The sequence below is a fragment of the Sabethes cyaneus genome, chromosome 3 (assembly GCF_943734655.1).
Source record: "Sabethes cyaneus chromosome 3, idSabCyanKW18_F2, whole genome shotgun sequence".
Taxonomy (NCBI): domain Eukaryota; kingdom Metazoa; phylum Arthropoda; class Insecta; order Diptera; family Culicidae; genus Sabethes; species Sabethes cyaneus.
The window spans coordinates 229,442,556-229,466,299 of NC_071355.1; the positions used below are offsets into that span (position 1 = coordinate 229,442,556).

Genomic DNA, 23,744 nt, shown 5'->3' on the forward strand with positions numbered 1-23,744 from the left:
AGAAAGAGGTAGGAACGATATTTAAAAATGTTTGCGGTGTGAACAGCATCACAGCATCCGACGCATATTGAAAAATGAGCTCAAGGTCAAGCAATAAGTTCCGAAGGGTGTATAACGTTATGCCGAAGCTTTGCTTGGCCAAAAGCGGTTTATTTCCGAATATCGTGCTTTTTGACAAGAAAAATATCCCAATTCAGCAATTTATAAACTCTCAAAACGATAGTGTTTACTTGATCAAAAATTCATATGAGAATTTGAGCCGCAACGGTTAGTCACCAGAAAGCAGCACCAACTACAAATAATAGTTTGGACCGGTGGATTACTCTCACTCAGGGCCGTTTTGGAGAGCAAGGTCCAAGCTAAATATACGCCAGTCTCGAGACCCTGAAGAAAGCCATTGTCCGTGAGTGGGCCTAAATTCTGAAAAGTCACATTCGGGTTGCCTGCGATCCGTTTTAACCACTTGAAGGCCACAGTCGAGGCAAAAGGTGGTCTTATCGAGCCAAAGTGAATTGATTCTGAATGTTTGATTATTTTCACACATTCTGTGGTTTAAAATTCGTGAAAAAAAATTATTTTCCAAACTATATTTATGGCCTTTGAATAGATTACTTTTCATGTGCTGGACCCTGTATTGAAATATTCCCGACGAAGTGATTAATTAATAGCACAGACAAACAGACATAACACTCGTCTTCCATTCTTCGCACCGGATAAACCGTCATTTCAAATCATTTCAGTTGGGAATGTCTCCGTTTTGGTCAAAGTGGCGCTTTTTAACGAGAGAAGGGGAATGCCCCATAAAAATACTTGCTAGTTCGAGGGACACTCCTGTTGCTATTTGATATTTGGGAATGTCAATCATAGATGGTGCTAGTGTTAAAACAAAATGTGTGGTACGATAATTTTTGTTGATTTTTCTTCCAAATGTTATGTCTGTGTGTCTGTGGTTAGTGAATAAAATAGCGTTGATGCGTATGTATTACAATCAAAGGATAATACTGAAAAATAAGACACAGTTTTTCCGAAATAATGATAAACTTTTGAATTAACAGATAAATAATCTTCCTTCTTTGTTTCTGAAATCGTAGCAGATTTAAATTGAATGGTTGCTTGTGCATGCTATTATATTACAACAGGAGTAATTCCCCTAACTTTCGTTAAATGATTTATTCTATAGCCTACGTCAAATTAACAGCAACATTGTTGTATTTTTTTAAATTAAATAGTACTATAGTGTGATGCATTTTACTCATTTAACTGATTATTGCCATTAATCAACTCAATGTGTAGACTTTAACCTACTTTGGATTTGATATTAACTACTGAATTGGACTTATGACTACAAAACATTCACAACGAAATGCTTATTGTCAAACCTAGATATTTTCTAGCTTGTTGAAATAAGTCCAGTTAGGTACAATGTCATATAGCCGAACCCTAATCTCTGCATTAGAAACTTTGACAGTGACTTTCTCTTAACAATTTGTGTTAAAGTTTAATGTGTGGTCTGGCTGCAAACCGGAACTAAGTTTTGCTAAACTGTTTCACCTTTTCTCTAATTTCGCTCCTTTCAATACCCCGCTGGAAACGATGGCTGCCAATCCACCTGCACCTCACAGAAAGTGGTGAAGAAAATGTGGGGCAAAACAACCCGATGGAAAGTGCAACACTAAGGAGTAAACTGTTCGTGAAAAATGAGAAAGCGGCAGCGCGCCGAACGTCGACCCCGGAGAGTATGACCCTGCGGACGCGCGGAGGGGACGACTCTTCGGATCCGATGGCCGGCAGTGGCATCGGTGGTGGGCCAGCCAGCGGTGGTGCGGGCCCCGGTAGTAAGAAGGATACCAAGATAGAGATTCCGCTGCCCCCGCACATGCAGCCATCGTCGGGAGAGAAGTTTGCCGATAAACGAGTGAAGGTAAGGTTTGCCGTAAGGCTACCACCTGCCGGTTCGGTAGGCGGTTTGTATGTTTGTATGCGTAGAGCTAAGCTGTGTGAATTAAGGTAGCAGAAATGATGATTATGATAGCGAAAATGATGATAATGACGGTAGCGGCAATTATAATGCTGCTAAAGAGAATGCTGCTTTTCTGGTTTTCAGTTTGATTCGAGGGATAAATCTGATGACTTTATCTTTGCGTGGGCGTTTCAATTTTTCATTTGCAAGTTATTAATTTTTGCCATATTGATTTTTATATTTTGCTGTACTTAGCTGGCAACGACCACGACATAATTCATTCCTATTTATTGCAACGAAAGAATTTTTTTTTGATTGTTGTTTAAGTACAGATCATATTTTTTATGGCCACTTCAAAGAACCCATACAATGTGTCTATTCAACCGAACGCTTCTGAAAAGTGAGTTCTTTTGGCTTTCGCTTTTCATATGCACACTTCAGGCATTGTGACTGAAGGACACCTGTCGTGTCTGCTCTTGATTCAGTAGCACTGTTTGTGAGTTGCTTAACCACGTTTTCAACACCGAAACGCAAATAACCATGTTTTATGTTCTTTATACGTTTCGGGTCGAGACCAAATTGCGCATTACCTGAACCGTAACAATATCACTTTATCACCTTCGGTGATGCGGTTTCGATATCAAGAACACAGCAGTGTACTCTGATTCGGAAGGCTTTTCGAAATTATCTGTTATTAAATTGTATAGAACAACATTTACAATAGCAGGGAGGGTTTATTCATTAAAAGTGGAGCTATGCAGGGAATACTGTATTTGACAGATGAAAAAAAAATATTAAAGACTGTTGCAGCCTCTGGAATGTTGTCAATGAGAACGAAATCAAAATTGCTACAAATTTAAATCCTCATCTGCATATCAAACATATCATTTTTGTCATTACACACAGAGGCACAGCATTCACGGCATGATGGAGGAAGAAAACGTGGTCCGTCCGCATCAGGAGATTGCGGCCCTGTCGTTGGACGAGAAGAAATTCCTGCTCGCAGTCGAACGAGGCGATGTGGCCAGTACTCGAAGGTATGTTCCCGTTTGTGGCTTTAACCGGTGACTGTGTTTGGCTTGGTGGTTAATCAAACGTTTCGTCTCCATCTACTATCTACAACATTTTTTACTTGAACAGAATTCTAGAGAAAGTGGAAGCGGAAGGCCATATCAACATCAATTGCGTCGATCCTTTGGGCAGGTCCGCCTTGCTGATGGCAATCGACAACGAGAATCTGGAAATGGTGGAATTGCTCATCAATCACCGTGTGGACACGAAAGACGCCCTGCTGCATGCCATTTCGGAAGAGTTTGTAGAGGCGGTTGAGGTTCTGCTGGATCACGAGGATAGTTGTCACAAGAATGGTGATCCGCACGTAAGTTTATTTTACCGTATGATTGGGAAAAAAGCGACAAAAAATAACGAGCTTCGGTTATTCCCCAGAGCTGGGAGGCATTGCACCCGGATACAGCAACTTTCACACCGGATATTACGCCGCTTATTCTGGCGGCACACAGAGACAACTATGAAATCATAAAAATTCTGCTGGATCGGGGAGCTACGCTGCCGATGCCACACGATGTAAGGTAAGAGAGATACAAGCCAGTGCGGTACGGTCCTTGTCGAGAGCAATCCACCCGATAAGCAAAACTTTTCATGCTTTTATCTCGGAAAGAGTACAGCATGATAATGGATTTTCCAGGGAATTTGGCCATCGTTGGCGAACTCGACTAGAATAATTTATATCTAATATCATCATTTGACACATCGGTTTTGTATTCTGTTGCTTTTCTGCAAACTTTGTGATTGCTTGTTTGACTTTATTAGCCCGAACCTGGTAATGTTTTCCTGTTTGTATTGAAAACATAAACTAATCCTAGTGGCGCACGTTTTATCGCTTTAGTCAATTCATTTTTCTACCCAATCATCCACAAACTGTGATTTAAAATTAAATATTATGCTAGTAGGTAAACGTTTGCAAAATTATTAACAAAATTAGTACACCAACTTAGCTTAGCTTAGACTGTTTAAGTACCTTTACTAGGTAGTGCAGTAAGAAACTTAAAAGAACATTGCTGAATATCAAAAATAAAACTTAATAGAAAATGTAGGAAAAATGGTTATGTTTGGTTCGCCTTTACCAGACATAATTGTTCCATGTCAAGTAAAAATAAAACACCATGCGTCTCCACAAAATCATAGCATTTGGTCTCCAAACCGTCAAAGCAAAGAAAAAAAGAGTTTTTTGTAATAATACACATTTGTAACATAAACAGATGATTTGGCTCAAAAAATAATATCGTAGGATGGTGGATCTGCCACAATTGCTGATACCTGGTGGATCTGCTTTTGAGCCCCGTCTTCCGGGTTACTTCATCAGAATTGTTTTTACGTTAAATTTTATAGAAAAAGCGGCATACGTGTTCCAGCTTGGGCATACCCGTGGGCTTGAAATAAGATTTGAAATTGGCTCTAAAATTGATCTTAACATTTGGATTTAGATTTGAATTCGGGTTTGAAATTTGACTTGAAGTTTTATTTTAAATTACACTTTAAATTTGACTTCAATAAGGACTTTAGGCAGTTATGAAGTTTTACCTACTTGAAATTATGCAAAAAATCGGACTTAAAATTAGATTTGTTGGTTTACTTGAAACTGGACTTAACAATGGGCTTCCAGTCGGTGTTGAAATTGGAGTCAAAATCTAACTTAACATTGCAAATTAAATTGGACTTAAAATTGAACTCAAATTGCTCTTAAAGTTAGAATTTAAATTGGATTTAAAATTGCACTTGAAATTAGACTTAAAATCGGCGTTGAAATTGGACCGAAAGTCGGAATTAAATTGAACTTGAAATTGGTCTTAAAATTGAACTTAAATTGGACCGCATTTGAAATTAGACTTGATCGGGCATACAGTTAAGTTTGAAATTTGAAGATAGACTTGATATTTATTTTGCATGACCTGCCAGTTGGCTTCGAGATATGACACTGGCCTAATAAGCCAATCGTCGTATGTTCGATTCTCGAGTCGTTAGAGTCAATAGGATCGTAGCAACTGGCCCTGCAATTGTCCTGCACTCTAACAGCTGGCTACGAAGTCTGTCGTATAAAAACAAAAGGTCAAGTTTCAATAACGGAATGTAGCACATAGGCTTTGCTTTGCTTTGCTTGATATTGGACCTAAATTTAATCTAAAATTGTATTTGAAATTGGACATGAATTCGGAAATGAAATTGAACCTAAAAGTTACTGGTAATTGAAATTGAACCTAATTTGCACTTGAAATTGGACTTTTCTGTTGGACTTTAAATGGGAATAAACAGAGTAATTCTCGCTGAAATAGGGCCAGTACTGACACGAGCGCTTCAAATATTGGAACTTTTGCGCTTAATTGGTTGGAAATGGTTAGAAAATAAGAATTACAGTTTTGATACCTCAAAATAGTGGACCCCTCGTGCGCCAAGGGGTCTAACAGGTTCAAAAAGAGTTGAATTTTGAGCAAACTTTGAGATCCATATCATGTGATATTTCAAAAATTTGCCATGAAACAACTAACAAATGGCCGGGTTCTGTAAAGAAGAAGAACAGGGCTTTCAAATGAAGTAAAAAAATTTTTGGCGGCCATCTTGGATTTGGTCACCATATTGGATTTTATTGAAAAATCGCCGTTTTCATCATGAGCCCCCCAACCAATTTTCCTTTTTAGACCACCATTGGAAAGATGAAAAAATGGTTTCTTGTAGCATTTTCTTAAAACTTGGGTCTTAAAGTTTGGTGTGCAAAATTTTTTCACTTCATTTTAAAGCCCTATCCTTCCTTTTTACAAAAAATTTCATTTCTTAAAATGATGATGGGGTGGGGGCTCACGGCGAAAACGGCGATTTTTTAATAAAATCCATTGTGGCGACCAAATCCAAGATGACCGCCAAAAACTTTTACTCCATTTGAAAGCCCAGTTCTTCTTCTTTACAGATCTGTGCCATTTGTTAGTTGTTTCATTGAAAAATTAGAAAATATCCCATGATTTACACGGAAAGAAATTTGATTCCGATGCCATGAATGAAATGCGAATTCCTGTCAAATCATGACTGAATTGCCATATCACACAGCACAAAATCATGAATAATTTTGTTCATGATAGTTGATGATAGTTCATGATTTTGCGTTGTGTTGTACTGCAAGAAGCTCGTGATATCATGACTATTATTCATGGTGTATTTTCATAAATCATAAGCTAGAAACCTGGAATCATGAGTCATTTTGCTCGTTTTGGAGATCAAATTTCTATCCGTATCTCAAGGTTTGGTAAAAATTCCACATTTTTTAAACTGTCAGGCCCCTTGGCGAACAAGAGGTCTACTGTTTCGAGGTATTAAAAGTGCGATTCTCATTTTTCAACCATTTTCAACCAATCGAGAACAAAAGTTCTAATGTAACCTCGTGCCAGTAGTGGCCCCGTTTCAACGAGAAATTACCTACTATCTCTCTCTATGATAGGAGATAAACTAATATGTTAGTTTTGTTTGTGATTAATTTCTTTGTTCCGAAAATTTAGTTCAAAAAGCAGAAAGAATAAAAAAATATGTTTATCTCAATATATTTCTTCCGAATTCAACGATACTAGTGAAAAATTTCCCGATTTCCATCTTTATTCCCTGTGCAATCGACAGATGCGGCTGTGACGATTGCGTTACATCGCGCCAGGAGGACTCCCTGCGTCACTCACGGTCTCGCATCAATGCATATCGTGCCCTTGCCAGCCCGTCGCTGGTTGCCCTCTCGTCTAAGGATCCAATCCTAACGGCATTCGAGCTAAGCTGGGAGCTACGACGGTTAAGTTTCCTCGAGCACGAATTCAAGGTAAGGGAAGGGGGCACGGACGGGAACGGGTGACGTGAGTGAGCCGGTGCTAGCTTAGCTAGATAACGATATTCACATGATTTCCTGATTTCTCTCGCCGCACCAGAACGAATACCAGGAGCTGCGGCGGCAGTGTCAAGATTTTGCAACCGCCCTGCTGGATCACACTCGGTCTTCCCACGAGCTGGAAGTACTACTCAACCATGATCCAACCGGGCCAGCATTCGAACATGGTGATCGGATGCATCTTAATCGGCTGAAATTGGCTGTGAAATTGAGACAGAAGAAGGTAAGTGGGATTTGCCATCGAGGAGTTATTTTTCTGCTTTGAAAGGATGTTAAACATTCACAAGCTCTGGAGTGTTTTATTAGTTTTAGTTTGAAATTGATTTTGACATTTTACTTTGGCAGATATCCATACTGCAAATCAGCATGTCAAGTACAATCCATTTTTCTACTATCATTTCGTTATTCGAGTGCTTAAATTACATACAGCTTTTCAGAGCTGTTGAATTTTCACTCGTTCATTCGTTTTTATTTCCTTTTTCTAACTAACTTAATTACGAAGTGTTAATCCCTCCAGACTAGGAGCATTGTGGTTAGATGTTCCAACCCGCTGTGGATGCAGAGCATAAAAGGATTTATATCTTCTTTCCATTTCGAAGCAAGCATGGTAACGAAACGACAAATCTCTTGGTAGCAAATATGCAAACAAACAAACCCAATTGAAAGAAGTGATTTCGTTACTGCTTTCATCTCTTTAATGTAAACGTTTGCACGAGCGTATGTTGGTAGAGTTGAAGGATACTGAAAACCGGCAGCGCCACAAAACTAAGACACAGCATTATTGAGTTTGAACGTCGTTTTTGTACGAACCGTACAAGGTTACACTTTTGAAAAACAAATATATTTTCTATTCATTCTTTCTTTTTATCGGTATACATCTTTGATCGTCTGCTTTTTCCCATTCATTGCAGTTCGTTTCTCACCCCAACGTACAGCAGCTGCTGGCCAGCATCTGGTATGAAGGGCTTCCGGGCTTCCGGCGGAAAAATATGGCTCTGCAAGCAGTAGAGATTGTACGAATAGGTAGGTACCACTCTGAACTGTGAATTTTCTGCTCTGCCTTCCATCGCAGGTAAAGCATAATATAATAAAGAGAAATTGTAATTTTCACCTTAAGTTGGATGCAAATCATGGCTTCCGTAAGGTGGAGCGGGGGTGGATGAGCAGGCAGACGGCAGGAGAAAGGCGAGACTGTGGAACCCACTTGTGAAATTCTGTTTTCGTCTCTTGCAGGCATGCTTTTCCCACTGTTCTCCATTTCGTATATCATTGCACCGCACTCAACGTTCGGCCAGACGATGAGGAAACCTTTTATCAAGTTTATCTGCCACAGTGCATCGTATTTTACCTTTTTATGTGAGTATTGCTTCAAGTAATTGTAAAACTAAATTGCAGACAGCATTATTATGGTTGGTAAATTGTTTTTCATTTGTGTTAATTGTTTGCTCGTACGTTCACAAAAACGTTACTAACGTACATGCCAGCAAATACGAACCTCGCCGCAGCTTCTTCTACGAGAAAAACTTGCAATAAATATCAAAGTATTAGAAATTATAGCGGAGTTTAATTATGAAAATAGTTTTGACCTTTGTTTCATTCAACTTTTTTATTCTACTATCACGCCTAAAACAAAACAAGCTTTAGATATTGATATGTGTATAGATAACCATGAGTCTACATTTATTTACAAGCAATATGGAGGAGTTGTACTTCTTGTATCATGTTGTTTGATATATTATGGTTGTTTCATTTTTTGATTAGATTAAATTTTTTAAATCAAAGGCTCTGCTGGTTCCTAGCTCATCTCTTTTAAAAACCTTTATCAGACATTTAATTCCCAGAAGAAACTAACCAAAGAGAGTTACACATTGGATTGGAAGTTACCAAAACTAAAATTGTTCATTCGAAAACGAAATACTCTCTTATCGAAGACATAAAAGCAAAACTCACGTAACCGCTGCGCAAAATATTCAAGTACTTTTACCTCCTAATGTAAGTACCGGGAATAATCCCGAACATCTGCGGCAGACGTCATCATTATGAATGCATCTACACGATCGTTTCACTGCCATTGCAGTTTTTGTTCCTTCCGCTTTTTTTTGTCGTCATTCTAATAACTGTCAACCTCTATTCCAACTCCAACACTAGTGATTGAATTTCATTAAACATGAACGACCGAGCAAACTGCAGGAGAAACTAACGCCATTTTACTTCCAGTTCTGTTGATGTTGGCTTCGCAGCGTATCGAAACTGTGATTGGAGGTGTGTGGGGAGCTGAGCTGAGCACCCATGACGAAGTGCCTACGAAAAGGGGAGCGAGTCCTACGCTGGTCGAGTGGCTCATTCTGGCCTGGGTTAGCGGTAAGTAGAAGACCATACGTGTGTCGCCGGCTTCCGGCAGAAGTTCCCATTCCGGCGGAAATGTGCAATGAAACCGAAATTAAAAATGTTGAAATTTAATTAAAACTTCTACCCTGCCCTGCATCTGATCTGAACTGGTAGTTTTCGACAAATTCGATTTTAACGTCACTTTTTTTTACTCTATTTACTCTGTACCTATGTCGAATCATTTTCGTTTTCTGTTGGGTGGACAACCATGGAATACCAATGACCACCACCGCTGCTGTTTCTGGGCTGTTAGGACTTATTTGGAGTGAAGTGAAGCAGCTGTGGGACGTTGGACTGCAGGAATACGTGAATGATATGTGGAATGTGATAGATTTCGTGACAAATTCACTGTATGTGGCGACGGTCGCACTGCGAGTCGTTTCCTATTTTGAGGTGAGCCGATCCTGTCATTCGACTGTTCGATGCATGATGGGAACAGAAAAAAAACTTAGAGCAATTGTTTGAACCGATGTCCATTTTGTAGGTTCAAAAAGAGATGGCCATCAATCGGTTTGCTGCCGATTTGCCGCGCGAGAAGTGGGACACCTGGGATCCGATGCTTATCTCCGAGGGGCTGTTCAGTGCGGCAAACATTTTCAGCTCGCTCAAGCTGGTGTACATCTTTTCCGTTAATCCGCATCTGGGACCTCTGCAGGTATCGCTGTCGCGGATGGTGATGGATATTATGAAGTTTTTCTTCCTCTACGTTCTGGTGCTGTTTGCTTTCAGCAGCGGTCTCAACCAGCTGCTTTGGTAAGTTTTGGTTCTGCCGCATGAGAAAAAGTAGATTGTAAATATTTGTTTTATTTTATTTCACAGGTATTATGCTGATCTGGAAAAGAAACGTTGTCCGGATGTGTCAACCTTTTCTGGATCTTCCAATCTCACTTCAACTGATCCAAATGCATGTGTGGTTTGGAGGCGATTCGCGAAGTAACTTATTTAATAATGAAGTATTTTAACTTATCTAACTTTGATCGTTTTGTGACAGCCTATTCGAAACCATTCAAACTCTTTTCTGGGCGGTGTTCGGTCTGGTGGATTTGGAAAATTTCGAGCTCGATGGTATAAAGATCTTTACACGCTTCTGGGGTATGCTGATGTTTGGAACGTACTCGGTGATCAACATCGTGGTGCTATTAAATCTGTTGATCGCCATGATGAATCATTCGTATCAGCTCATATCGGTAGACTCATTTGTACTGGCCGTAGTGATTGATCGGTTACCTAATGGTTCAGTTATCGTTTTCAGGAACGTGCCGACGTAGAGTGGAAGTTCGCCCGCTCGAAGCTGTGGATTAGTTACTTCGAGGAAGGTGGCACTTGTCCACCGCCGTTCAACATAATTCCGACCCCGAAGTCTATCTTCTACATCTTCCAGTGGGTTAAGCGGAAATTCTGCGGCCATTCCAAGGCCGTCAAGAAGGAACACATGAAAACAATTCGAGTGAGTAATGATCTGATTCGCTGGAAGAGTTGTCCGTATAATGCGTGGATCTGTAGTAACTGTAATTAATTGCTTCAACCATTTTATATCTAGCTTTTTACAGCAAATTTCGTGCTGTAGAACATTAAGTGTTACACTCCGTTTGGACATTTGGATCAAATGGATCAAATGCGATTTTTTATAAATAATTTTAATATGCCGATAACAGGAGTTTTTATAAATCATTAGATCTGTATTTGAAAATTATGTCTTAGCTCAATCTCACACATCTTCACGCCTCGCACGCCGAGGGCCAAATTCCAAGCCCATAAAAAAGGACACGGTCCAAAGACTAAAATAGTTGAAAACTAAAATAATTGGTATAGATGCACTATTAAATCTCTTTTAACATATCTATCACAGTACAACGTTCGTACAACATCAGCAAATATGGTAAATTGTATCAAAGGAATCAAAACCAAAAGCAGTTTTTGCTTTGCTTATTTATCCTATATATCTATATCTGCTTTTTACTAAACGAAATCGTTCGTTTTCTGGCCAGCACCAACTGCAGAAATATCTACTTTGTGAAATAAAAATAAAAATAATTTTAAAGCAATGAAATTCATGAGAACTTCGCCGCTGTGCTAGATGGCAACAAAAGGAATGACGAACATCTATTCGATGATGGTTCTATGTGGCTATACAAGTGTACATCACCTTTCCTTTCGGCTACTTTATGCTCTGTAGTATCCTGTAGTAGTCTAACAAAGAGCGAAGACATTTTCCATATTGGCCTGAAAAGTGTGAGAATGTGTAAGTAACAACCTGGTAGACTAGAAGCGGAAGACCGCTTCATGAACCAGGCTGTTAGAGTGCCAATGTTTGCTTCCATCATATAATTTAATTTAGAGGTGATAATAAAAAAGTGATGCTGCACTTGCGTTAATAGATAGAGTGGGGTACACACGCATTATCAAAACGTGTGACAGCCTGACATCAACCGACAAACATTGTAAGCTTCAATTTGTTGTTGTTGAACGTGGGCGTAAAATTTGTATGCATGTTTTTCTAAAATTTATGCCTTTATGTCTTACTTTTTCAGAACTTACCGTGTATATCAACGAAATTAGGCGAAATGTTAGTGCACAAGCAAGTGTGACTATCCTAGTTGCACTTCGATTTTTAACGGCTTGATAGTCTTCAATAATGAAACAATTGTTGAGCAGGCTATACCTAATTGAATAACTAATAGCTGCCAATTTTCAACCTTACATCTTACTGAAGTTCGCATGACTTTCATTACCTGGCCTTTGATTTTCTACGTGATCTTTTAAAACTGGGGAACTAAAAAAGTTTTATAAAATCTATCTAATCTTCTGGCTAGAAATATCGGTTTTCTTTCAGTTATAAACAAAACACCATGCATCTCCATTGCATTATCGAGACTTAATTTCCTTAGGAACTTGTATCTTAAAAACCAAAAGTAACTAGCACATTTCTGAACTTTATGTACATTATGTAAACAAATCTGTCCACCAAGAAAAAGAACACAACCTAATATTTTTGCAATTGAAAAAAAAGTTGGTTGTAATCCACTTTTTTCACTGAATTTACAATGAAAATCGAGTAAATTGGTTGTTGGTTCAGTCGTTCAAATATCATGAATTTTTAAACAAAATTTTCAAGGCGAAAATGATGATTTTTGGGACCACTCCAGTTCGGAAGGAGGAACTTTAAACGCCAAAATAAAAACATGAATTTACCCACCTTCATCAGATCATTCAGATGATCGAATTTGTTTATAGCGACCATTACAAAATATCCCATAGAAAAAATAATAATTTTTCAGGTTCCTTAGAGGCATCTTACTGCAATAAAGTTTATACGAATAGGTTCTGTTGTGTGCGTGAGAGCAAGTACTCCCTTTATATTCTGGACAGGTTAAAATTTCATAAATTCTCAAAAAAAGTAATATAAAAAATTATAGAATTCAACTCCTATTTCAGCAGCTATGCTGAATTATTTTGTATAAGGTAAATTTGTTGTGGTTGCTTATATTACCACGATAAAACTTGTTGGCTGCATCACGTCTCTTATAAACTGACTATAAGTGTGGCGTAGCAATACAATATAGCACACCAATCAAAATTGATCTTATTAGAGTTGCTTGTCAAATCGCATTAAATCTTTTTATTATTGTTTTATAGAGCTTTGAAAGTGGTTACACCCTGACCAACCAGATTTATTGCTGCCATTAGGAAGAATAAAAGCGTTCAACACCAAAATTATTTTTTAAGCGAAGCCACATTGCCATATTCTAGTGTATTGTTTTAGCTCGCAAAGAAAAAATTCATCAAAGCAAAGTGTGCTGAATATATTTATTTTGTTAAAACAACCAGTTTTCGAAAACGTTGCGAAAGCGTTGATTTTATTCACCTATTATATCAATATGCGCGATAAAATTTAATACGCATTTGCTGCAAATCAACGAACATTGCTTGAAGCCCTTATAAACCACATCGATCAAGATGATCTGACAGTAAAACTTTAACTTTTCCGCTCACGGATGAATTTTTCAGTTGAAAAAATGGCGAACGGATTTACTTTTTTAACAGAGCGAAAGCTTAATCAGTTTTATTTCAGTAGAGCGTGATACAACTACAGTCAGTCCACAATCATAGGACACACACACAATTATGGGTCATTTCAGCTTTTTCGGCTGATTATTGCGTGAATATTATACAAGGTGATTGATAAAATTGTTACTCAGACGAAGCACTAATAATTTGATCAATCATTAGCTGATATTTTAACGCTAATCAGCAACTAGAGCTAAAATGACCCACAATTGTGTGTGCCCCATGATTGTGGACTGACAGCTACCTAGCTTTCTGTAGAGTGGGCCACTTGGTCGGAATGAAGTTTTATAGCGGTCATCAGAAATTTATGGTAGAGCTCATGGTTTTATTAGCGGTTTTATGAAATTGGTCATGTAAACCGCTAGAGGAACGTAATGAAACTTAGAATTGTTACTTCACTTGGGATTGCGTAATACCATGTTAAAACCAAAGGTAGTGATTAATACCGCAATAAAACCATCATAAAATTCAAATAAAACCAAGGGGTTTTAGAATCCTTACTTGTGTACTAAATCTACCTTGACGAGCGAGTGATAATGGATTCAAATCTAAGTAGAATCAGGCCATTCGGCGTTACTCAGCCCCCCCCCCCACATCCTTCCTTCATACTACATTCTGCATTTACCAATTTTTTTTCTATGCCAGAAAGGCATTGGGTTAAAAGGCCACTACGACAGGCTTAATGATCGTCTTTTGTGGCAGGCCTCGATTGCTGTATACGGTTTACGGACCGCTCATACCCATTGATGGAGTTGAGCGGAATAGTTGTAATCCTGTGCCCCAATTCGGTACCATATGGTTTATAAAGCCAATGACCGTTTTGGGATTTAGGCTCCATACCTGATATGGAGTAAGAAGGACACTTCCGAAGAAGTTGTGTCTTGATAATGCAAGAGTTCCGCTATTGCAGAGCAGATGCGCTGAACTTTTTTCAGGTTCAGAGTTACAAAAGCGGCAGGTGTCGGGTGATACCCTACCGATATTCTTTAAATGATAAAGAGCGGGGATATGTCCTGTTAGGAGTCCCGTAATGGTGCCTAGTTCACTACGAGTTAAATGGAATAGTTTTTTAGTTACTGCAGGGTTTAGATAGCTGATCCTTGTCTTGCTAGGTTGACAGCAAATTCTTTGCCCACCCAAAGTAATAAAACTTTGTTTTGGCGGGAGAGCTCCCTCAATGCTGTGCTGCACTCCCAAACTAATTTGGACACGCATTTGACGGACTTGAGTGCTAGTAATGCTGCTTGGCTGTCCGTGAAGATACCGATTTTCGCATGCCTGTACTTTCGTTTCAAGCATATTTTTGCACAGATGTATATTGCATATACTTCTGCTTGAAAAACGGTGGGCAACTTTCCCAATGAAATAGTTTCCCTGATGCCGGGTCCGTAGACTCCGGAGCCTGTGTTGGCCCCCATTTTTTAACCATCTGTAAAAAGCAGATAGTTCCAGATGGAAGATCGGGCCCTCCATTATTCCACATTGAGCGATCTGCTTCAATCACCTCATATGGAACGTCCATATTGGGCCTGGCTTCCCTGCAGTCAGAGACTGAAGTTACTAAGGGTGTCAGATTGAACTCCCGAAGTATGCGAAGATGACCGATTTGGTCACCTTCGAGTATAGTTTTACCCTTTTGCAACCGAAGTGCGCCGTGTTGTGCTTGCTTCTTCAAATGAAGATGCAAAGGCAGTAAGCATAGCATTGCCTCCATGGCTGCAGTAGGTGTTGTACGCATAGCACCATAGCCCAACTAGCACTAACTCGTATATCAATGTACGAAAACTATCGTAAATATCTCCTAACAATCCTGAAATCGTAACTAAAGCTGGATAAAGTGGGATCAAGTTGATTTTCTGTCGTATATAATGATAATGACTGACATACATACGATTTTCAGCACAAAATCGTAAAGTAGTACGGAGCGACTCGCGCTTAATCGGATATTATTGTATATAAATACTTATATAATCGTAACGCTCAAAATTATTCGTAATCACGTCTATCACCTCCAAAATAGTACGGATATGCCAATTTTGCGCATGAAATACGATTTATTTAACATGTTATACAGGGGTTATACAAAATGATCGGGTTAGGCAAAATTTTGATGAAATTCAAACGGCCATAACTTCCACAAAATTGGACATTTTTAGATAAAACCAACTGCATTCTACGGGAAAATCTTTCTTGTTTTTCTAAAATATTTCAAGATTTTCAATAGTCCGCGCACACAGGAGATATTCCGGGTTGTCTGGGGGTATGTCAAAAACTGATTTTTTTCATCGCTTGTATCTTTTTTTGTCATGAAAATTTATTCATATTCATATTTTATCCCAAAACTAGATTTCATTTCCAGTCGATTGGTGAAAAAAGAACGGAAATCCGACGAGAAACAACCAAGTTAGGGCCATTTTCGTAAAATCAGTACTAGTAACATCGATTGCTCTGGCCAGTTTAGGACATGACGCAAACCATGTCAATATGAGCATCAAATGTTAAGGTTTTATGAGCCATTGACACTGGAAGCATTCCCAGGTCCGCAGCGTGCCACGACAACCCTGTAGCAGGTTCTGGGTATCCCGGCGGAAGTGGTCGTTTCTGGGAATATTTGAAATCATGTCAATATGAGTGTGAAACTTCAGAATTTTCAACCCTGGTAAATTTTTGAAGTTTGACATCCATATTGGAATGGTTTTGGTCATGTTTTAAAATGGTCATAAAGCTAAGACATTACTGGCAACATTTCCAGAACTGATTTCACTAAAATGGCCATATCTCGGTTGTTTCTTGTCGGATTTCCGTTCTTTTTTGACCAATCGACTGGAAATGAAATCTAGTTTTAGGACAAAATATGAAAATTAATAAATTTCCATGACAGAAAAAGATACAGACGATTAAAAAAATCAGTCTTTGACATACCCCCAGACAACCCGGAATATCTCCTGTGTGCGCTGACTATTTTGTATCTTGAAACATTTTAGGAAAACTAGGAAAATTTCCCCGTCGAATGCAATTGGTTTCATCTAAAAATGTTCAATTTTGTAAAAGTTATGGCCGTTTGAATTTCATCAAAATTTTACCTGTCCCGATCATTTTGTCTAACCCCTGTATATCTGTACGTGATGCTAATTTTTACCTTTTTTTTACGTATGAAAATGCTCGCTGGGTGGTAACTGTAAGATAGGCCAGGCGCTGAACTTTGTTTAGTTTAGCTTGGGCTGTCACCTCATTCACCTTCGGCCACCATGTGCCTGCAGTATAGGTTATCCTAGGTCGTGCAATAGTAGTATATGGCCAAAAGGCTAGTTGAGGTTTTAAACCCCAGGTTTTGCCAAACAGTGAGCTGCATGCCCAGATAGCCGAAGTTGCTTTCTAAACAGCATAATCTAGGTGGGCAGCCCAGTTCAGTCTCAGTCTGACACTAGTCAATATAGGGGGAGTAATGGTATGTTTCCTTCGCCTAGTGAATGATTTTGTCAACTGCATTTACCAATAATGAAACCTCTTGTCATAGTAAGTTATAAGAGTGGTACTAAAAATAAAAACAGACACTGAGGAAGCCTGCAAGTCGTAGGCGAAATACGTATCTGTCATTGAATAAAATACACATAGTAGAATTAAATTGGATAAGTTATCTTATTTTTTATTTTTAGGTTTCGTATTCTACTAAGACGCTCCAAAAACTTCAGTCAAGAGTGGTACTGGCTCGAGGTGCATAATGAGGCCTCTTGTTCATGGACAAATTATAGCTTATTCCCCTAGCTGGTTCTAGTAACAAGATTGGTGATAGACCAACCTCGTATTTTTGTCTTGACCTTGAAATGCGGTCAGGCATATAAATTAATAAATTTTGAAATGGTAGTTCTTTTACAATTGACAAAGATACCACGGAAGATTGTAATAAAATTTAGAGTGAAGGATAAAGAGTGGAAAGTATTTGTAACTACGCTTAACAAGTAGTCGTTGTGACTCCTACCTTTTGTCCAATGCTGGAAGGTGCATAACTTGGTCGAACCAAGTCATAATCTGGGATTATAACCGGATTCGAACCCACAACACCCGCCTGGGCATGTGGCTCGCTGGTACTAATGTACCTTTGAACCACAAAGCCGCTGGGCAAAAGGAGACTGCACAACCCCATATATTAAACGTGCTACGTATCTTTGAAACTCCACAAATTGTGCCGCTTCCTCGATCAATTGTAAATCGAACTACCGAATTGAGAAGTTTTTAATCTAACTCGTTTTTGCTAACCGGGACAACGAAACTGTACTTGCGACTTACAAGATACGTCGTTCGTCCATTAGCGTGTTAGCCGCGATTCTCAACGCGGATCTTCGGGTTGAGGGTTCCGTTTCTAGGAATATACAATACACGCTTGACACACGGCACGCTTAATAAAGCGGGTTGTGTAGTCTCCGTTTGTCCAGCGCCTCTGTGGTTCAAAGGTATATGGGTACCAGCGAGCCACATGCCTTGGCAGGTGTTGTGGGTTCGAATCCGGTTATAGGGTGATTTACATATTTTGGACAGGCGTTACGCGTACTCTACTTTGGACTTTTACGTCAAAATCAAATGGATGTCCAAAATAGAGTGGGCGTAACGCTTGTCCAAAATAGATAAATCACCCTAATCTCAGATTTTAGTTTGGTTCGACCCATGCACCTTCCAGCATTGAATAAAATCTGGAAGTCACAAAAACTTCTTGTTAAGCGTAGCTACCAATAACCCCCCCCCCTCACCTTTCCGCTCTTTCCCCTCCATTGCAAAAAAAATCATTACTTTCCCCTACTTCTCCACCTTTTCAAAAGATACTAAAATTGCAATTGGACTTGAATTGGCGCATGAAATTAGACTTTAAATTTTGATGAAGTTAAGTTGGATATTGGGCTTAATTTTAAATTGGTTTGAGCTTGAAGTTTTACTTCAAATTGAACTCATTAATCTTAAAAACGAATTTGAATTTGGGCTTAAAATTAAGTTTCAATTTGGATTTGAAAATAGACTTGAAAGTAGACTTAAATAGGGGGGAAATAGGACTGGACTGGACTAGGATAGGACTGAAATTGGATATGAACTTAAACATGATAGTTTTCTTGAAATTTCTCTTAATTGTTTTTCCACAGATAAATAGTGCTTTTCTTATAACGGTTGTTATTTTGCTAAACTGGGAATCTTACACACGACCAAAACCATGATGCTTCATAGTTCAAACTTGGGTTAGGTATGCGGAATTAATTGGTTCAAGTGTTATACGGACAAACTACAGCCTCGCACATCCGTCTGATTGTCCCCGTGGGAATTTCAAAATCGATCCCCACCCCTAGAGTCCGATGTTCATTGCACCGTGTGTTGTTAATTTGTGATTTCAATCGCCTCTTTTCTCCGAATTCTGCAATTTTCCACATTCCCTATTTCTTTCTCTATGTGACTGTCGCTGTTTTCGATTTCGTTTCGCGTGAATCCTTCTCTGCTTCTGCTGTTTGCTCTGCTCCCGTTTCTTTCTTGCATTTATTTCAGCGGAAGGTGAAACAAGCCAGCGAACGGGACTTCCGCTACCAAAGCATAATGCGAAATCTAGTGCGACGGTACGTGACTGTAGAGCAGAGGAAGGCCGAATCGCAGGGAGTCACCGAGGATGACGTGAACGAGATAAAACAGGACATATCCGCGTTTCGCTGCGAGCTTGTGGAAATACTGAAAAACAGCGGAATGAACACCACCAGCGCTACCGGTTCCGGCGGCGGCGTTGGCGGCAAGAAAAACCGACAAAAGGAGCGTCGCTTGATGAAGGGCTTCAATATCGCACCGGCACCGGCACCGGACTCGGGTCAGCATCTTACTCCGGTTTCCGAGTTCATATCGCAACTTCCGGACCATTCGTCACACGAACTGTTTGCCGGAGTGTTCGGGCCAGGTCTTACTACCAAGAAAGCCCTGCACCAAGTCAATCCCATGCACCAGTTTTCATCGCAATCGCAAAGTTCCTTTGGTGAAAACAACAATCCCATTCACAGACTTGCCAAACTCGCACCGAAGTTCCATTCCAAAAGACCTGGCTCACAGAAGAAACGATGGGGTAGTAAAGCTTCCTTTAACAGTCTGGCCTTTGGTTTATTGGTTCTTTTACTCTATTTCCGATTCCACTATAGGTACTCTGATTGAAGCCGCGAAGCATGGAAGCGTGTCACGATTCATCGGTCGATCCCGTTCGGAAGATTCCGTTTGCAACCATGGACAGCGGGGTGATTCGGTAAGCCACAGCAACAGTCCAGCTTCGGACGAGGCTATCACCGAATCCCCATCGGATTCAAATCCAAGTCTTGATCGACCAGATGTGGATCCGTCACCTGATCCGCACAAACACCAACAGCATCACCATCAACATCACGGTGGGAGCGATCGTTCCCACGGAACGACAAAGGTGAAAGATTCTTCCTCCCATCACTATCATTTACATTTCGGGGCACTAGCAGCTTTGAAACGTAAAAGGAAAAAGTTCTCTAACAGTCGAAATAGCAGTCCCGTTTTGGAACCTTCTGCAGAGGTACCAGCGGTCCCTAGTTTGACGACAGGTGCTAGTAGTAAGGTAAAACATGCTAAATTTGTGTTTCCTTTCAAAAACTAATCAAAGGCGATCTATTTGAGGTGCTAAAACGTGCTTCCAGTGTGCCCACACGTAGTCCCTGTGACGATCCAATTGCATGCGCTGTAGGAGATGGGACGATAATTGAAGCGTCCGGGATGGACAGTGGCATCGCTGTGAAAACTCCCCGCCATGAACAGACTCAAAGTCAGCAAACGTCCATGGAAAATCAACTGGACCCACCGTTAACTCCATCAACGACGGAGGAAAGTGTGGACAATCCTGCCCACACGAGGATTAGCTGCACGGAGCCGCTGCTGCGGATACAGGGTAGACCGATTACTAATGAAACAAGTGGTGATCATCAACAGCAACAGGGATCCTCTTACAGGATACCTGGTGTCACTCCGGTTCGAGGGCACTTCCACTCCCAGGGCTGGTTATAGGGGCTCTTAGATAAGAACCGATTGTACATATTGATCGATTCGAGTATAATCTAGTCAAATTTCGTAGAAAGGAAAAAAAAACGTATTAACTGCCATCGCTAAAACAGGATTCTCTCTCTAGATGCCCACGTTGTCGGGAGAGGAAACTTAATCGGATGTAAACTAATGGAAAGCAAAATTCTAAACCAGCTGGAACGGTTATGGTTTTGATGGTCATCCAAATAGATATCTCGTTTCGGTTATCATAGTTTTATTTCGGAGGCCTAAACACTGTTAACAATCGGAAAGGTAAAACCACTATTTATATGTGATTATTAGTTTAAATGTTATTCAGAAAGAATGCTTCTGAAATACTTAACAAAAAATGGGAATTGTGCGCAACACACTTAACTGAGTGGGTGAAGCGGGTTCGGATTAAACACAAAACCGGCCAGAAGCTTCACTTTACGAAACACTCTCTATGTAGAAAAACAAACAACAAAACCACTACTGAGCATTTGGGACGTAGTCAAATTTAGATATTACAAATATGCTAGCAAGATGAGAAATTTTAGCCTAAATACAACACACTAAGGGACCACGTCTCTTGAAGCGAGTAGAAATTAACAGAAATAACAGATTGTCAGGATAGAGAGAGAAAAAAACATTACAATATCATGTAACAACAACCAAAGATTTGAACAAGTTGGTGAGGTTAAACTTTTATTAATCACAGGGTGTTTGTTACGACAAAAAATATCAACACACATTTTACTATTGCGATCATAGCTTAAAATGCGGTTCGAACCTTTTTTCTTTTTTAACCGATCACAACACAGATGTTCTAATGTTTTAGAGAACCACCAAACTCTAATTCTCCACACATCAAAGAAACTAGTAGAATTCAATTTGTTACTACACACGCATTACATGCAAATGCAGAGATCACTGGTAAAAAACACAACAACAAAATGCAAAGCAAAAACCCGAGGAGTATTCCTTCACTAACGACGCGAAGAAATCAAAGGAGGCCTTATTATTGATGAAAACAGAAGTTAATAGATGTTAGCAAGGAAACACTTTAAACAATTTACTCGATAGATCCGTAGGAGCAAATACTTAAAACTAAATGAATGGTATAATGAAAGCTAAAAACATACAGTGATTATTATGGTCAACTATCAATTCATCGGAAATAGACATTTTGAGCGTACTGGTAAATAGTGGAACACTACTGGCATGACAGTATTTAGGAAATAACCGTAGCAAATCAACATCGTACCGTTTAGAACAGTTACTACTAAACAGAGTTGACCAGTGGAAAATACTAAATACACACCTTATTAGTAGTTAAACGATATTCACAGCAAACAGGTAAAGGATAAAACGGGACAACAGAAAAAAAAATCCACTTAACTATTCGATGGGTCTAATCATATACAGGCATACAGAAATTAGTAAACTACATAGTATCATCGTAAATTCCAGTCATTAGTTTCAAAAGTAAAACTATTACTATAATATGAGTATGGAATTTGGAAAACCCCGACTGTTTTTAAGGAAAATAAAATGCATTGAAGAGGAAAAATCGCCAGGGCGGGGGTCAATTTTGAGAAAAGCCTGTTGTGTAGAAAGTTTAATTTAATACGATAGTATCCAAAATTAAAGTTGAAACTTGACTAAAAATTGGAATTGAATTTAGACTTGAAATCAGAGTTTAAATTTAACCAAAAGTTGAACCTAAAATTGGATAAATTAGACTTGAATTTGGATTAATTTGAAGTTGAAGTGTCACTTCAAACCGGACGTTTTTCTCCTTCTCTGTACCATTTCCTAGCTATTTGCTATACTTTACATCCGTTTTACTCCTCTTCTCACGCTTTCTTTTTCATGTCCCGCGTTTCCTGGTTAATTGGTCTGTTTTTCTTTGTTTCCAGTCCTATTTTTTCTTATTTTAGTCCAGTTTTTCCTCATTTTGCTCGTTTTCCGTATTTTATTTTCTCTTTTTTCTTATTTTAGTTTCCAATTTTCGTCTTTTTGAAGCTCATTTTATCTCTTTTCTTTCTCGTTTGTTTTTCGTCTATTCCGTTCTTCTTCTTTTTGATGCCCCGTTCTTCCGTCTTTTCTGTCACGGTTATACTTTTTCGGGTGCCTTTTTTCCTTCTTCCCTTTCCTCTCCGGGTTTCCTTTTAAATGTCTCGTTTTTCTTTTTTTTCCATTTCGTTCTTTCTATTCTTCTCTTTCAGTTCTATATTTCCATTTTTCGTCCTTTCTTTCCTTTATCGTCTCTCTCCAGCTATACCTCATTTCCCCTTTCTCTCGTTTTATGTTCCGTATTCCCTTGCTTCGTTTTCTTTTTGCATTTCTCTCTCTCGCTCTCGTCTTTCATTTTCTGCGCTCTCTGTCATTGTTCTCTTCTCTTGTCCCGTTTTTCGGCCTTTTCCTTAATCTTGCTGTTTCTCTGTTCAGTTTTTTGTCATTTTTGTTCCGTTTTTCATCGTTTTCAGGTCTGTTTTTGCATTTTTTCTGTTTTGTATTTTTGCCATTTTTTGTCTCGTTTTGACTTTTTGTTTTTTTACGTTCCTTTTTTTGTTTTTAACTCATATTCCTTCCCGTTTTTCGTTTTCGTCAAACCCCAATTTTCCAGTCCCTTTTTAATTCCTTTTTTGTCGCGCTCTGTTTTTCTTTTCCATTTTATCCCTTTTATTTTTCTTTTTGACTTTTTTCTCTCCATTTTTTTTCTGTCTCGTTTCTTCTCTATTTCTTGCTCGTTTCCCCATTTTCCAGATCCCATATTTGCTCCTCTTTGGGTAGACCCATTCTTGTTCCTTTTTCATCCCATTTTTTCTCCCTCTGTGTGCAGTTTATTGTCATTTTCTTTATGGGTTTTTCTCTCTCATTTTTATTCTCTTCTTTTGCGGTTTTCATCTTTTCCACCCAATCTTCTCATGTTTGCCTTATTTTCTTTCTTATACTCTCAGTTTTCCTCTTTTACACTTTTTTCTCTTTTTTGCGCCCGTTTTTCTTCCATTTAGTCTCGTTTTTTCTTCGGTTTTTTTTCATGCCAGTTTTTATTCTTTTACTCTTTCTCGCGCTTTTCCTTTTTCTATCTCGTTTGGCTAGTGTTTGTCACATTTCTTTCATACTCTTTAGCGTTTTCTTCCTTCCGCGTATTCATCCTTACTAACATTTTCATAAGAAACTATTTGCTTTACGTTGCTTGTTTTATTTTCACGTGTGGACTCATTACTGTGACCAGTATAGTTGATCTATTGTAATATCGCCCGGATGTTTGCTGTATGACCTGCACTGAATTTCTTTTTGCTATAATCGCTATTGAGTGAGCGATATGCTTATTAAATTTTTGGGTGTTTGTGTGTA

General features: G+C 39.1%; 1 protein-coding gene across 5 annotated transcripts in view; it reads left to right on the forward strand.

Annotated features, from left to right (window-relative positions):
• The window catches only part of LOC128743903 (transient receptor potential-gamma protein), a 137,691-nt gene extending 115,750 nt beyond the window's left edge, over positions 1-21,941 (forward strand). For all 5 annotated transcript variants that reach the window (XM_053840595.1, XM_053840591.1, XM_053840596.1 and 2 more), the window contains 17 exons: positions 1,623-1,921; positions 2,867-2,997; positions 3,101-3,338; positions 3,407-3,549; positions 6,638-6,827; positions 6,934-7,116; positions 7,805-7,916; positions 8,127-8,249; positions 9,111-9,254; positions 9,535-9,674; positions 9,766-10,034; positions 10,101-10,214; positions 10,273-10,468; positions 10,534-10,728; positions 18,873-19,431; positions 19,505-19,941; positions 20,001-21,941. In XM_053840595.1, the coding sequence (XP_053696570.1) occupies positions 1,658-1,921; positions 2,867-2,997; positions 3,101-3,338; positions 3,407-3,549; positions 6,638-6,827; positions 6,934-7,116; positions 7,805-7,916; positions 8,127-8,249; positions 9,111-9,254; positions 9,535-9,674; positions 9,766-10,034; positions 10,101-10,214; positions 10,273-10,468; positions 10,534-10,728; positions 18,873-19,431; positions 19,505-19,941; positions 20,001-20,384 (3,822 nt within the window). In that variant the 5' untranslated portion in view covers positions 1,623-1,657 and the 3' untranslated portion in view covers positions 20,385-21,941. The remainder of the gene's footprint in view (positions 1-1,622; positions 1,922-2,866; positions 2,998-3,100; positions 3,339-3,406; positions 3,550-6,637; positions 6,828-6,933; positions 7,117-7,804; positions 7,917-8,126; positions 8,250-9,110; positions 9,255-9,534; positions 9,675-9,765; positions 10,035-10,100; positions 10,215-10,272; positions 10,469-10,533; positions 10,729-18,872; positions 19,432-19,504; positions 19,942-20,000) is intronic.
• The last annotated feature ends 1,803 nt before the right edge of the window (positions 21,942-23,744 follow it).